The sequence below is a fragment of the Pyrus communis genome, chromosome 13, assembly GCF_963583255.1.
Source record: "Pyrus communis chromosome 13, drPyrComm1.1, whole genome shotgun sequence".
Lineage (NCBI taxonomy): Eukaryota > Viridiplantae > Streptophyta > Magnoliopsida > Rosales > Rosaceae > Pyrus > Pyrus communis.
The window spans coordinates 14,615,100-14,631,393 of NC_084815.1; the positions used below are offsets into that span (position 1 = coordinate 14,615,100).

Consider the following 16,294-nt stretch of genomic DNA (forward strand, 5'->3'; position numbering starts at 1 on the left):
ATGAACATAAATTTTAGCCCAAGTTAAATGTACTGAAATTCGTAGCATCGTTGTCAGCAGTAACTGCACCTGTACATGGAAACATAGAAAGGTTCCGAGTTTGCTTAACAGTTCTTATTCATTTACCCAAAAAAGGGGTTCCAATTAGAAAACACGCATTTAGTAATTAAGCTCTAATACATAGCATTGTACAGTTTGTACTTGCACCCAAACAAGCAGGTATTCATGAACAGGTTGAGTTTCTTATGGATTAAAAAATATCCAAATGGGTATCAATCTAAGAAATGTAAACAACACAATTTGAACGAAAGCAACAAGTACTTGGAACAGTCAACCTTTCATATTATTTATTTTCTTTACTTCGTTTTGTTAGCTAGATTGAAATACATTGTTGACTTATTCCGTCGACACTAGACCATAGACACAAGGCTTATTATCTAGCTTGATATATACGTTGACCTCCCCATACAGTAAACTATACACAGTGTACACAAAATGAGATCCAAGCGTGCCCAATACTGATTTTTGCATGCTTGTTCAAGGAGTCATAAGACATTTCTCAAGTGACTTAAAACCAGTTCTTCTAACCTACCCAAGTGCCTAATTTCCACTGTCCAATGCAGACCAAATCTATAGGTAGTATAATTTTTCAGAAGGGCTGCTAAAATATGGTTTCCATGATCAGTTCTTCTAAAACATCTTCTACCATCTCAAAAACAACCTCCTCAGAATCATTCCGGAGATCTAGCCATGTTCCAGAGCTTGTTATGTCCTTTTCAACAATTTTCTGCAACTTCCGTGGTGATGAATGCGGTAAGAGGTACCAATCAACAGACTTCATCACCTCATGAATCACAGTTTTCTCAATGGAAAGTGGTCTTGAGGCAATTGGCTTGATAAATGACACCCACGGGGAGTATGGAAGCTGAGTATGATATACCTCGACAAGGACTTCATTTATACAGTCAAAGAGCAGCATACAATCATCACTGAATTGGTTAGCCTGCAACTTGACTGCATCAAACAAGAATGGGTCAAGCAGTTGATCTGATGAATGCCACATCAGTGAAAGCTCATCCCAATTTAAGCTGGAAGCTTGCAGCACTGCCCTCACGTACTCTGAGATAACTTGGTGTTCACTCAAAGAAGAAGTTTCAATGTACAGAGGGGACCTTGTAAGAGGTTGAGATTGGAGCTCTTCGGCTGCAGAAATGGATGCATGGTTTAACTCAGTCACATGAAGTGGATAGGGGAAATGAAAAGAAAGAAAAAATGGTAGGTCCTTATGAAGGCTTACCAGGTTCAGATATGGTGCTTGCGGGACTGGTGATGTCTAAATAATAGTGCTCAAGTACAGAAACTGGACTTGGCTGCTCTCGTTTATCTTCAATGTTATCAGAACTCTCCACCCTCTGAATAATTGGAGTTGCTGAGAAAACATCTGGTGAAGATGTTAGTGGCTGATCCTCAAAAAGATCAGTTTCTCCTTGGCATGTAGCATCACTAGTCTCTGTAGTGTTGGTCTTCTCCATGCTATCTGGTTTGGTTAGAACTTCCAAAGAACTAGGTTCTCCTGGGCGCATAGAGGACACTTCTATGGAATTAGTTTCTCCTCGGTGCGCAGTGGAATTATTCTTTACAATTTGGACACAGCCTGCAGAAGATTGATTATTAACTAAACAAAGCTAAACTAAATAGAACATAAGTAAACAATGAAAGTAACTCCATACCTTTAAGCCTCGAATTATCTCCCAGCCCTCTGGTGTCAATATTTCGCTGTATATCAATAACTTGCAATTGATCATCAAGTTTCTTATTCTCAGGCATGGCCTCTACGTCCTGCCTCAGTGGACTCGAGTAGCAGGTTTTCTTTCCTTTCTGAAGCCTAGACTTGTTCTCATATACCAGTTGGTAATTGCTGTAGGGTGAAAATCGCATTGGTTCATCAACAAATGTATTTTCCCAGTCCCTCGCCGGACTCTGTGTAGGCAAGAAGTCATACTCAGGAAATGATGCCACCTTTTCCCAGGTTTTCTGTGCCTGTCTTTCAAAGTTGTTCTTGTCCTTTTTTCCATTCGTTAACAATTCTGACAGATGTTCCATAGCCTCCGCAAAAGTTTCAGATTCTTTTCGCTTTGGTTGGCTAGCAAGCGAAATGTTTGAGTTTTGAAGGCCACATCCACTGGTTGATGCAGCTTCACATCCAATGTTTGATTCACCTTCATTCACCTTGCTTATGTTGACTCTATTCTCGATATCAAGAGAAGACTTGCTCACTACTCCACTGTCAGCAGCATTATTGGAGCCAGGTGAATTTCTTCTAATGATCTCCACACCTTTTCCTTTAGAATCGTCTTCAGAGCCTTGGCAAGGAGATATTTGAAGTGTACCATTGATTGTCTTCAAGTCCTGCTCTTTGCTGCTTACCCCTATAGCACGTTTCAGTTTCCTCTTTATATGGCTGAGGGAAAAATTTGCAGGCCTCTCACTTTCCCCATTACTTCTCAAGCTGTAATAAGATTGAATGGAGGAGCAAGAATCGAAACCGTCTGAAGAATTTTGCAATCTTGGTGGGGTAGGTGTTAAAACTACTATTCTCTCTGAAAATCCACAATCGCCACTTGCCTGAGACGGGTAAATATCACAGGAATTTAACTTGTGAATGCCGGAAGGACCTTCAGATTGCCTTGCTTTACTTGTCCTTTGCTCTGAAATGTTCTCTTCACAGACAGATTTACTCTGATGTTTTCTTGCCTGAGATTCTCGGAGGTCTTCGATGTGTTTGACTAGCAGAGAATTGGGGTCTTGTAGGAGTTTTATAAACAATTCTTTATTCGAATTCAAAATCTGCAACGCATCTGAGAACTGTTTAGACTGGTAGTTCACCCCGTTAATGAATTTTTGACTAACAATGGCCTCCGCTGCATTCATTTGTCCAGGTGGAAGATTATTCTCATTAAGCTGGTCATACTTTACATAATCAATGCTTTTACAGCCACATCCTGTTCTCTTTTTTCTATGCACTTCTTTGCTTAATACTTCCGGCAATGCTGCTGAGTGGGGTTTTTCCACTGAAGTTGAACTAGGAGGTTTTCGATGCTTAGTTTCATTCTTCAGACCGTGAAGTGGTATCTCATTAGATCTCTGATGATTATTGCTAGTCTTTCCATTATTCTTTGGTAACGAACAAATGAATTTAGAATCAGATTGCACATGTTTCACTTCATCAGTAGCAATCTTCTTATTTATCTGCAGCTCGGTTGACAACTCTTCCCCCTTAAGCTTTCTTGTTTTTGTCATATTTGAGTCAACTGTTTGAGTTTTGTTCTTCATTGCATCCTGAACAATTGAAAATGCTTATCAAATATTTTGTTTTAGTGTTTACTCAATCAAGTAACCATGTCAGCTTTCAGTTGTGTGAGAGTATATCAGAGAAACCAAAGCAAAAAACGAAGAAAATTTTGTCTACCACTAATATTTCTCCCAGATGGTTTGAAGAGCCTATTAATATATCAGTTCCATTCGTTTTTCTTGGCAATGTATTTAAACTTTAAACCCTAACTAAAACTCTCCTCGTAATATCGTTTGTGGGAAAAAAAAAAAAAAAAAAAAAAAAAAAAAAAAAAAAAAAACATAAGCACTGGCACTCCCTCCCTCGTAAAATCGAACAATTGAAAATGCTTATCAAAGTACTCCAGTAATTGATCAAATAGTATTTTGGCAATGTTTATACACGCACAGAACTCAGAAGACTCGAAACAATAGAGAAAATCAGTGGACATATATATTTCCTTCGTCTTCTATAAGTCAAAACAAAAAAGCTAGCAGGCATCATGAATCAGAAGAATCGGTTTTTGAACAAACATTCAGGTACGTGAAAATATGCACCATGTTCGATTGTAAAAGTAGGCCCGTGGAACTTGGAACTTACACCCATGTTTTCGCTCTTCTCATCCATTTTGTTAAGCAAATCAAGCTTGGTCTTAAAATTTCTGTCATCTGCATACAAAGAAGAATTATGAACCTTTTCAGTACAGCAAAAAAGCATTCAATTCACAATTGTGCCTTACCAGTTCTCTTTAAATGGCTCTGGTGCGAAAGCAGCTTCTTATTCGAACGACCTTGACGAAAGTTGAAGAGGCCATATAAATGCCACATACATCCTGTCTCGTACTTTTCGCATATCATAGGGCTCTTTGGCATAGGGCTTTTCGGCATAGGGCTTCTCGGCATAGGGCTTCTCGGTGGTGTCATCCTTGCCACGATGAGTGAATTGGGAGAGCTTGGCAAAAGAAAATAACACCAAATTTAAATCACCAAACTAGAGAAGGTGCGAGGATGGACAACGAAGTAGCATACAAGTTTTCGTAATTTCAAACCCAATGACCCCAATAAGAATGCAGTTGTTTTTCTCCCGGGTTGCATATAAACACACACAGAATGACATGAACTTAACCAAGAAGAAATACCATAGAAACGTAAATATATATGTATGTATGTATGTTCAAAGTCGACAATTGCGGATTCTGGTTTTATATAAATATAGATGATTGTGATGTACCATAGTCTTCGTGTGTGTGCGTATATGTATGTTCAAAGTCGACAATTGCGGATTCTGGTTTTAGATAAATATAGATGATTGTGATGTACCATAGTCTTCGTTTGCGTGTCCCACCATGTGAGCTTTTTTCAACGATGCATAGCTATAGAGATTAATTTATTCAGAGAAAGGACAAAATTAGAAAAGAAGATATCCGAAGTAAATTATGAGTAGCTGAAATTGAAGATAAGATGAGAGAAAATCGGTTAACATAGTTTGGACATGTGAAACGAATACCTACAGGCACTCCGGTTAGAAAATGTGATTAAGAGACAGCTCAGGACCAAAGGAGTAGAGGAAGACCTAGGAAGGCTTAGAAAGAGACCTTGAGAAAAGACTTGGAGTACTTAGATTTATTGGAAGACATGACATAAAATCGAGTGCAGTGGCGTTTTAGGATTTATATAACCGATCATACTTTGTGGGATAAAACTTTGTTGTTGTTGACGTAGATAAATAAAAAATCTCAACTACCTTTTGAAGATGTAGCATAATAGACAGGTTATGGCCATCAATTCATCTCCCCAACAAATTTCCACCTTAAAAGTTGAAACAAGTAAATAAATTTTCACTTTTCCAGCGGTTCATTGGAGATCAAGGAACACAAACAGGAAAAAGAGGAGATTCAAGCCAAAATATCTTTTACTGGGCCTGTGTTAACTCAATTTTAGCAGCTCAAAAGCTACAAGCTAGTTGCACCTACAAGTGTGATTAGCTCTTAATTAGCTAGTACTAATCAAATTTTGTATAAAGAGACATTTTCTGTTTGTTTCTATAGAAAGTGAAAAATCTTGTCTGACAACCAAACCAAAAACGCGAACTATTCTAATAAAAACATGCATACCCAAGATTTAAAATTTCACAAATATCAACTAATTCAAGAGATTTTTACAATGAAACATAAGAAACAGAGAGAAAGAGGTACCTGGAAAACTTGAGAAAAAATGGAAGCCTTTTGCTCTGAATATGCAGATTCCCCTGGATTTCTTGCAGTATATATACAAATCTTGGAACTTCAATGTCAAACTGAATGTGTAGAAAGAAACCCAGAAAGCATAATCTCAAATGGGAGATGGAGACTGGAGAGAGTTGAACAAGGAGGAGGAGAAGTTATGGAAAATTAATGAGAAAAATAAGAAAAGGGAAAGGGAAAGAAAGAGAGAGAGAGATATATATATATAAATAAAAGCAAAGGATGTTAGAGATTTTATGGTGAATGTGACTGGTAAATTGCAATTTGCAGTGACAACGGGGATGAGGACTCGGGGAGGAAAGCTTTCAAATGAAGAAAATATTAAGTTGGGTTGCTTTCCAACTTCTCTCTCTCTCTCTCTCTCTCTCTCTGTGGCTTTCTGCATTTCCAACTTTTAACGGTCATGAGACAGACTCGTCACCTCCTCCTATTTTTTTTTTTTTCAAGAGTACTCTCTCTCTGCACGCTAAGCTGAAGATAAAAGATATTGTCTGTTACGTGTGTGAATCTTATAACAAGATTGTTCTCAGCTGCTATTATATAATGATTTTTTAACATGAGATTAGTATTAAAAAAACAATAATATTCAATTCTCCCATCGAAAATAGGACTAGGATTCTCTTCATTCTTTTTTTCACCTCCTTCCATCCTCTCTTTTCACATTCTTTATTTTATCTTTCTTTTTCTATAAAAAAAAATTAATATAAAATTTTGACGTTATTTAATCGTGATCGTTCAAATAAAAAAGAAAGGAAAAAAAGGATAAAAAAAAGAGAGAGAATCATACTCCTTGAAAATAGGCGGCCCTTGGATTTTCATATCGTTTTCTTTCACATTTCAACAACTATGGTTTTTTAAATTATTTCAGTTTTCAAAATCAAAATCAAACCAATGTTTTCGGAATAAATTAAATCTGAAAATAATTATCAAACAATTTTAGTTAAAAAAAAAAACCAAAAACCGAAAAGAAAAAAGAAAAAAAAAAAAGGATTGTTGATCAGCCCCTGAAGTAGAAACATATGAACAAAATGAAAAGCTGCATTTTACATTATGGCGATGGAGACTTGTGGGGTTTGGGGGATCATGAAATTGGGCGCGTTTTCGGATTTAGTGGGAGAGTTGTTGTCGTTGGCGACAAAACACTCGTATTTTGCCAAAAGTTAATAATGTGATCGGGAGGGAAGCAGCCAATCCATCCATGAGGCAGCCACAATCTATGGCTGATTGGTTGATCAGAAAAAAAAAAATTTTAAATTTGTCTGTCCTTACTCCCAAAGTTTGAAATTCTTGTCTCATCTTTTCAAATTTTGACCTCCATGATTTCACCTCACCGCCATGGATTCTGGCTGGCTGGCTGGACAGCAGAGGACTGGACTCTCTCTTACATTTGCCTCCTGTACTTTTGCTGTGTTAAGATATCAGAAGAGAAATCATATCTCATGCATGCAAATTTTGTCCAGTCCAATTTGATGTCAGAAATAATTTCTCCAAATAGTCTCGTCCTAATTGAATGGCCAATTTTTCTAAAATGTAAAGGAGCGAAAATGTATTCCGAAAAATAAACGACGAGAGTTGAACATTGAGATTGAACTGCTAAAATAAATATACCTTATATAGTGACAAATTCAGGACGTTTAATACCACGGAGCATTGGAGCCATACCCTTGAATATGGCATTATATGGAGTTCTTAATTCAGAATGGTCCCAAAATTTGTTAATGTATTTATTGAATTAAGTTCTAATTTATGAACACAAACAATGAACTGTTCAAATTAAAGACTAGTAGTCTAGTAGAACATGCATGCATGTTGTTTGGCTCAACCAAAAATAATGGTTTGAACAATGAACTGTTCAAATTAAAGACAAGTAGAACATGCATGTTGTTTGGCTCAACCAAAACTAATGGTTCGGACATGTGTTACGTAGCTCTAAATTCCATCTACAATAGTCATGCAAAATAATTATTATGAGACTAATCAACACGCTCAATTGTAGATAGCCATCAACTTTTATTGTACCATATTGAAAAATGAAATTGCTCGATGCATATATCAGCACTGCCAGAAAATAAGGCTTGCCCTACATAATCATGCCCGACAAACTATATTTTCTCGGGTAAAAGTACCTTATCCGATGATTTTTTTAGTTAGTAAGGCAAAACTAGTCAATATTGAGGGTTTACTCAAAATTTTTACGAGACAAAAAAGAATTGTACGGCAATGCTATAATCGTCAGGCAAATTTTTGACGCCAAGAGAAATAAAATGGTGCATAATACCTTAAGGTTTGCGCGATGAAACTTGTGTTCGTCGGCTAGGTCCTATTTACCCAATGGGCCACTTCGTCGGCCCAAGCTTTGGCGACGTTTGGCAAAGGCCCACCATGACGTGATAAAAGATCTACAGACAATTATTTCTGCATTGGTTTGTCGAGCATGTAAGTATTTTTATTTTTAAAAAATTTAAATTGATTGTCTTTTGAAAAAACTTGCACATTCAGTGGTAATTGGACTTTACTAGACGCAACAGTTAAGAGAAAACAAATGACCCTTGTTTGATGAAGAATTATTCCAACTAGCATGTTGTCACATTAGAGCCGAAACGTATGTTGGTTGTCACGTGAACGGAGTTAAATTCTTAACAGCTGAACGAGACGATAAGTGCACTTAAAATTGTGGATTTTTGTCCTGGGGGTAAATGAAACACTTATTTTTTGGGCAAACTTTTAAGTATGGTTCAATTGTTATACACAAACTGCAAGGAAGTCATGCTATTCAAGTGTCATTGGTTGATACGAACTCTAACAAAGCAAATAGTCTCATTCAATATATATATATATATATATATATATATATATATATATTTGTTATCGGTTAACACAAACACCAGTGGTTGAGGTTGATCCGTACATCCTTGCCAATATGGCAAAACAAGTATTCTACTTGGGTGATTGAAAGCTCAATGGTGGTTGGAAAGGAGTACAATTCTTATTACATAGAAATATTTGGAACTTGCCAGACAAAATAGCAAGATGACGATGAACATACTACTGATGACCAAAATGTTTACAAGGAAGATTCATCTACAACCACTCGAAACCTTCCCGGAGTACGAAGCAACCACATTGTTAAACCATTTGAGATTTCGGGTGTCCCCACACTGGAATAGATGCAATATTTATTGACCTCGGGCGCCTACCACCGATTCAGTGAATTCATTGTTTGAAAATAGCAGCGATGACTCAAGCAATGAAGGCGATATTAAAATGGATAATATGAAAGTAGACGAGCATATTTGACAGTGATTAAGTGTTCAGTGATGCAATGTTAATGTGTACCAAATAAAATATTCTATTAATTTTATCTAAGTACAAAGGCCCATTTATCTTATTGTTTTGAAAAATAACTTATGCTTTGCCTGACGGAATAGAAAATATTCGTCGAGTACAGAACTCTTGCCCGACAGAATCGAAACATTCGTAGGTTAAAGTATTTAGGGTTTAGGGCTTAGGGTATTCATCAGGCAAAGTGCCCATAATCCATCAGGCAAGTGTATTGGCAAATTTCGCATATATGAAATGTATGAAATACGTATGAACAAAGGAATAAGAATTTTCTTACTAAAATTGGAATTCGCAACAAATGGAAAGAAATTGATAAATTCTACTTAGACTATGGAATTTTTCAATTCCGTCGAGGATTTTCGCAGTCAAGGAAATTAATTTCCACAGCCCAACTGTCAATATAGTTGGCATATACTATGAGATTGTATACGTCAAAAATCATCAAAAAACAAACATTCAGAGATTAGATAACGAGACGAAATCCTTCGACAGTTAGAAACAAAAAATGAATATTTAACGGTTATTTTAGCTCTAAATTTAATTATTTTTACAACTACACTTCTCAAACCGTTAAACTTGTTTGAATATAGTACGAGATCGCATACATCAAAATCACCAAAAATAAAACTTTGAGGGAGTAAAGAATGGGACCAAAGGTTGGACGGTTACAAACTTAGCATCATGATTCAACGGCTATATCACCTTAGATTTGGGTGATTTTTTTTTTCTTCCAAATATGCTATTTGAGGGTTCAAACCCACATTAACACACTTGATCATCAAATTCGATGATCGTTTAACTGTTGCAAAAAATTATTATATTATAGTTTTTAGGAAATATAATAAATTATGTGTATTATAAATTTTTATGAAATTCAGATTTAAAGCAATGGAAGTAGTGGTGAAATAAATATGTTAGACAATTTATTAAGTTTTAGGAAAGGTTTACAATTTTTTTCGAGATATGCCTAAATTGTGCAATAGTCGCCGCATTAGTATAGGTAGAAACCTCATAAGAGAATGATAGAAGAATATAACTCAGAACATATACGTGCGGCAGACCTATGAGTTCATTCAATATTCAATCACTCAATAGTAATCCTCATCCAGAATAGGTTCTCCATGGCTACCGATAGATGGAGGAATATCTCCCTCGAAGTGAAGCAGGTGCTGACGGCAGAGCTTTTGGTAAATGATTTTTATTTAATAATTTTACTAATTTTAGTTATTCTAGATAATTACTTAATGTATTTTTATACCTAATACTTGTTTTTTGTCTATTTCAAATCAATTTCGAGATCAACATGCAAGACCAGGATACGGCGGTCCTACATAACCCGACTGTGAAATGATTAGTTTAGGAATAGCACGTACGAGCTGTGCAACCACTACAGGACTTTTGAAAGTCATGAAGAAGCTCTAACCCATCCGCCCCCTGAATTTGAGTATAGGATGGACAAATGGCATTGGCTCTGCGGATCTTTTCAGAATTTATAAATTCTGAAAATGGACATCTTCCAAGGTGAAACATTTCACATCGAGAATAAATTTGTTTTTTATTTTCAATATGATTGTATGAACCTTATCGTTATATTAATAAAATAAATTTGTTTAATATTAAGATATTATTATAATAAAATTATGAATTAAATTTACACATATTTTAATATATGCTTTTAATAAAGCTTACTGAAATTTGAAATATTTTTTTTTTTTTTTTTATAAAAATACTAAATTTGGCCCGAGGAAGTTATTTTGTCGTGTCAAAGTTTTTTGTGGTCAGTGCAGACTTAACCGATGAAAGTTTGTCGGCCCATTCGCCGGGAAAGGTAAAGTTGCCCGACGGAATATAATTTTCCTTGATTAAAATGTCCTGCAACGGGTTTTTTGTAACGAGTTTTGCGTGACAAATTTCCATTGCCTTGGAGCCTGGGTGATGAACGTCTGTTGTAGGAGACGAATTGTTTTCATCTCGCAAGTGGTTTTTTTTTTTTTTGTAGTGCATGTTCTTTTCGCACCAAATCTTATATATTAGCAACATTAAGATGTTAAATCTTTTAACAACCATTTCAATTTTAAGTTATAGCTTTAACTTTTGTAGTTTAGAAAAGCTTACAAGAGAAATGAGGAATGAAAGTGATGAAAAAAATGAGAGTAAATTGTAGCAATGGTCCCTTAACTTTAATTAAATTGGAGTAATGATTCCTCAACTAAAAATCCATTACCACTGGTCCCTTAACTTATCAAAATGTGTAGCTGTAGTCTTTTTCACCAATTTCGTCAAAATTTTGTCAAAATAAGTTACGTTGGAATAACCATTTATATAATTAGGGTCCCTCAACTCATCAAAATGTGTAATTATGGTCATTTTCATCAACTATGTCAAAACGAGTTATGTTGGAATGACCATTGCTACAATTAGGTTAAAGTTAAGGGACCATTTCTCTAGTTGAACTAAAGTTGAGGGACCAATGGTAATGTATTTTTAGTTAAGGAACCATAGCTAGACGTTTTGATGAGTTGAGGGACCAATGGTAATGAATTTTTAGTTGAGGGACCATTACTCCAATTGAATTAAAGTTAAGGGATCATAGTTACAATTTACTTAAAAAATGATAGTGGACAAAAACAGAAAACAATTTAAAGTTGTTTTCAATATCAACTTTTTAATTTCAGCTCCTTCATTTCTCCCTATTCCTTGCCACCACCTTCCCTCTTCCGTCTCAGTTTCTCATTTCTAGCTCTCATATACTTTCTCCTTAACTTAAAAAATAAAATAAAAAAAAAAGGTTATCAAGCCAGCCATTAACTTCTCCTATTTTTATTTAAATTAATAAGGAAGGGGACTCTAAATTTGACCAACAAGTGTTCAAAAATTTCATACCAAGTGGTGAAGCTGCTGTTGACTTCCCAACGATACTAATCATACTATTCACAGCAAACCTTCAGAGTTTTTAATAATTATGCTTGAGATGAATATTAAGCCACACAAAAACAATTTGGCCAAGCAAAGAAGATAATTGCATCCAAGCAAAGTTGTGTTAAAATTTAGGCCAAGCATGTATTATGAAAACCATAGATTATATTGAACCTTATTATATGATACATACATACATATATATATATATATATATATATATATATATATATATATATATATGTTACAATAACTCCCTGATTTAGTTGAGTCAATGCAATGATTCTTACAATGCATATATGTTACAATAACTCCATGATTAAGTTGAGTCAATGCAATGATTCTTACAATGCATATATGTTACAATAACTCCATGATTAAGTTGAGTCAATGCAATGATTCTTACAATGCGTATGCAAATATATATATATATATATATATATATATATATATATATATGCATGCTTTTGCGTGTAACTACTTTTGGCGTCGCACGCGTTGCGTCAGTCTCAAGATTCCAGTTGGGACAAGCAAGCACCAACAGCCAGATAACTACTGCAATTTGCAAGTTTGCCAACAAGAAGCCTTAAAATTTTGAGCAAATTAATGCTCCTACGATTGCACCAAAAGGTTTATTAGCTAATTTAGCTTTATATACATCGTTGATTCGTTTCTTACAATTTAGGTTTTTGGAGCCGTTTATTAGAGGTTTGGTTCAATTAAGTCATCATGGGTTCAAAGCCTCCAACTCTCATTTGTACATATTATCAATTTTACATAAAAGTGAGACTGCACATGAGGGAAGGCATCAGATGAAAGAATTTGTTATTTTTTGCAACTAAATAATATATTTATTAAGAAATACATTTTTGACTTGCTTGTATGCAATTGCTTCTCTAGAAAGCACCTATGCTCATAAATATAAATACTTTTATTAAAGTTTCCTCTAAAAAGAAAATTTGGAAATGCTCCTAAAAACATATCTGCATAAAACACTTTTAACTTTTTTTTTGGGAGTTTTAATGAAAAACCCGCGGTACTATTCACTTTAACGAAAAACTATATTTTTATACTAAAAAGTCAATTCTGGTACTATTCACTTTACTCTTTATTTTGTCTTTATCGTTAAAACTCAAAGTTTTCAAGCCCTTTTCATTAGTTTTTTTTTTTTTTTTTTTCGCAAAATGCTGTTAATTAGAAGCGCTTCTACAGTTCAGGATTTTTGGCCTTTGTGATTGTGTAATATTGAGGGCCAAAACTATGACTTGGTCAATGTCTATATAACAATTATAAGTCATATTACAACAATATTATTATTTGGTAATAATACTGTATAATAATCATGATGATATAATCAAGCACCCAGTTATTACTTTTTGTATACTGATATTGTGGGTCTACTTCCTGCAATTGAATATGGTTCTGCGTGTTTTATCCAAATGGGCCATGCCCCTCTTATACCATGCAACATACGACAAAGTTGAAAATTTAAAACGATACCTATCAACCTACTTATTGTTGATTTGTACATATATTAAAACCAAGACATTGTATGAGAAGAACCAAATCATTAAGACAGAGGAGTTAATTTTGTATTTATTTAGATACGTTTTTTCTCTCTCTCACTACTACAAAATTACCTATAAGTGGTAGTCCTAAAATTGACAAGAAAACCTAATTTATGTCGGATATTAGATAAAAATCCAACATAAACTCATGTAATGTCAGATAAAAGATCCGACATTAATTGCTAGCATCACGAAAGACTTTTGATGTCGGTTAGTCCCCTTTGTCACATCCCGGCTCAGGGCGGATCACTTCCTGAGCCCGCTCCACCACCATAGCAAGATATTGTTCGATTTGGGCTTACCATTCCCTCACGGTTTTGTTTTTGGGAACTCACGAGCAACTTCCCAGTGGGTCACCCATCATGGGATTGCTCTAGCCCCCTTCTCGCTTAACTTCGGAGTTCCTACGGAACCCGAAGCCAATGAGCTCCCAAAAGGCCTCATGCTAGGTAGAGATGAGAATATACATATAAGGATCACTTCCCTGGGCGATGTGGGAACTTACAATAAAATTGTCACATCCCGGCCCGAGCGGGACCACTTCCCGGGCCCGCTCCACCACCGTAGCATGATATTGTCCGCTTTGGGCTTACCATTCCTTCACGGTTTTGTTTTTGGGAACTCACGAGCAACTTCCCAGAGGGTCACCCATCATGGGATTGCTCTAGCCCCCTTCTCGCTTAACTTCGAAGTTCCTACGGAACCCGAAGCCAGTGAGCTCCCAAAAGGCCTCGTGCTAGGTAGAGATGAGAATATACATATAAGGATCACTCCCCTGGGCGATGTGGGATCTTACAATAAAATTGTCACATTTTGGCCCGGGCGGGACCACTTTCCGGGCCCGCTCCACCACCATAGCACGATATTATCCGTTTTGGGCTTACCATTCCCTCACAATTTTGTTTTTGGGAACTTACGAGCAACTTCCCAGTGGGTCACCCATCATGGGATTGCTCTAACCCTCTTCTCGCTTAACTTCAGAGTTCCTACTGAACCCGAAGCCAGTGAACTCCCAAAAAGCCTCGTGCTAGGTAGGGATGAGAATATACATATAAGAATCACTCCCTTGGGCGATGTGGGATATCACACCCTTAATCCGCCAAGAAGAAGGAAAGCTATATAAAATAAAAAAAGAATAGTAGTGTTGGATAAAAGTGACATTGAAACTCATGTTGGATATAGATGACATTAAATACTAAGAAAGACAGTCAGATAGAGCAAATTAGTGTTGGTCCTAACTGACACCACCTAACTATTTGATAAATAAAATAAACAACCACACTGTTGCCCATAACCGACACCACAAACCATTAATAAAAAAATATAAAAGTCTGTCTCAGTTTTTTATTAATCTATTCTATTAAGATAAGAGGGCTTGTCAACTTTTTGTCCCTTTTTTTTTTCCAATTTTACCATCACTTTTTAATACACAATGTTAACATGAGAAGGGCAAAATAGTAATTTTATACCGTTTGACAAAATAACAATCATATCCCCATTTTTCCTATTTTGCCCTCACATTTGATACACACTTATATGAGATCAATTTGAAGTTATAATACGAATCCATAGTTTTATACGGTGCAGATTTTTTCACTCCACTTAGCCGCATAAATGCCTCTGATTTCCTATTTCCTGAATTTCTGCAACAGTTTCAGAAGGAAAAATAAATTACAATATATAATTTTCATTAGAAAACAGGTTATGGGAAAAAAAAATCCCACAACTCAAATCGACCGAGAAAACAGCAAGGAGGCCACTAATCTTTGAAAAAAAAAAAAAAAAAAAAAATCATTTTTGTGCCAATTCAATAACAAAATTTAGGTAGAATCTTAAACCCCTAATTTTAAACCAATTAGCAGCCCTAATCGTAGAAATGGTAAATAAGGGGAAAGTGCAATGAAGAAGAAGAAGGAACCTGAGCCAAAGAGCAACACACCCGGTGATGCGACTGTGAGTTGTATGGCAGTAACGGAGTGATGAAATTTGCAGAGATAGCTACACGGTGGTGCTACTGTGGTGCTATTAAGGTGCCCTGAGACTACAATTCATATACGGAAAACCGTGGAGCAACTATGAATTTGGGATTGTTCGTTGTGATTTTGGGAGAGATGAAGGGAGAAGGAGAAAGGGAGAAGAACAAGAGAAGGAAATGGCAAATGAATGCAATGGGAAGGAGAAGAAACTAGGGAAGTGAGAAGGCAGTGGCACAAGGAAGAGAAAAAGGGGTTTTATGTAGGGTTGAAATATTTCCTGTAGCTCAAATAGAGAGCACTCTTTTACATGTAAAGAATATAACTAAAATATGTCCGATAGAATTGACATCCTCTTTTTCATCTAAAAAAATGGCGGGAAATATCCTGTCTAATATTCCCGCCCAAAATTTTGTTACGCGAGATACGTATTTAAAAAATAATAACACTAGCTTGTCGGCTACAATGTTCAAGAAGTTTGAAAATATTTAAAAATAAAAATATACTGTCGGGTAGAAGTGATAGGAGCATATTTATGTGACTTTGTTAGCTTGTTTCTTTGCATTTAGTAAGTTAGTTTCTATTTATTAGAGTGTTTTAAGCCATTTTCGTGTGTTTTTAGGTCCAAGTGGCAAAGTTGGCAAGAAAGGGTATTTTGGAGCGTTTTAGAGCAATTTTGGACTTGGAATGGATAGCACATGCATGAAGCGAGGTGGATGGACGTTTTTGAAGTTCAAATAAGGCTAGGAATGTGCTAAAGAGATGGAGAAACTAATTCAAGACATAAAAGATAAGGAATCAGCTAAAAGGAAGGAATATTATCCAAAATCTTATCCAAACATTATCCAAACTAACTTTATCTTTTCTTACCTCATCCTAATCTTATTCTACCTAAATTACAGCTGCAAGAGGGAATTATTTT

The 16,294-nt window shown here is 35.7% G+C and overlaps 1 protein-coding gene across 2 annotated transcripts; it reads right to left on the minus strand.

Annotated features, from left to right (window-relative positions):
- Positions 1 to 275: 275 nt before the first annotated feature.
- Positions 276 to 5,804, minus strand: LOC137713499 (uncharacterized). 2 transcript variants are annotated; one of them, XM_068452797.1, is made up of 6 exons: positions 5,526 to 5,804; positions 4,071 to 4,282; positions 3,932 to 3,999; positions 1,731 to 3,339; positions 1,298 to 1,573; positions 276 to 1,203 (listed from the first exon to the last, which is right to left on the minus strand). In XM_068452797.1, exons 2-6 carry the CDS (start codon positions 4,252 to 4,254, stop codon positions 662 to 664), a joined length of 2,679 nt encoding a protein of 892 aa, XP_068308898.1. In that variant the 5' UTR covers positions 4,255 to 4,282; positions 5,526 to 5,804; the 3' UTR covers positions 276 to 661. The 2 variants fall into 2 exon arrangements, with proteins under 2 accessions (XP_068308898.1, XP_068308899.1); XM_068452798.1 differs by having other exon boundaries at positions 277 to 1,203; positions 1,298 to 1,654; positions 5,526 to 5,708.
- Positions 5,805 to 16,294: the final 10,490 nt, after the last annotated feature.

What these genes read in the sequence shown, in the direction of transcription:
- LOC137713499 (XM_068452798.1), bottom strand. Translation starts at nt 4,254, where the DNA reads ATGACACCACCGAGAAGCCCTATGCCGAGAAGCCCTATGCCGAAAAGC. An exon ending in GAGCCATTTAAAGAGAACTG is followed by an intron (nt 4,000 to 4,070) that starts GTAAGGCACAAT and finishes CTTTGTATGCAG; the next exon opens with ATGACAGAAATTTTAAGACC. An exon ending in AGAAGAGCGAAAACATGGGT is followed by an intron (nt 3,340 to 3,931) that starts GTAAGTTCCAAG and finishes TCAATTGTTCAG; the next exon opens with GATGCAATGAAGAACAAAAC.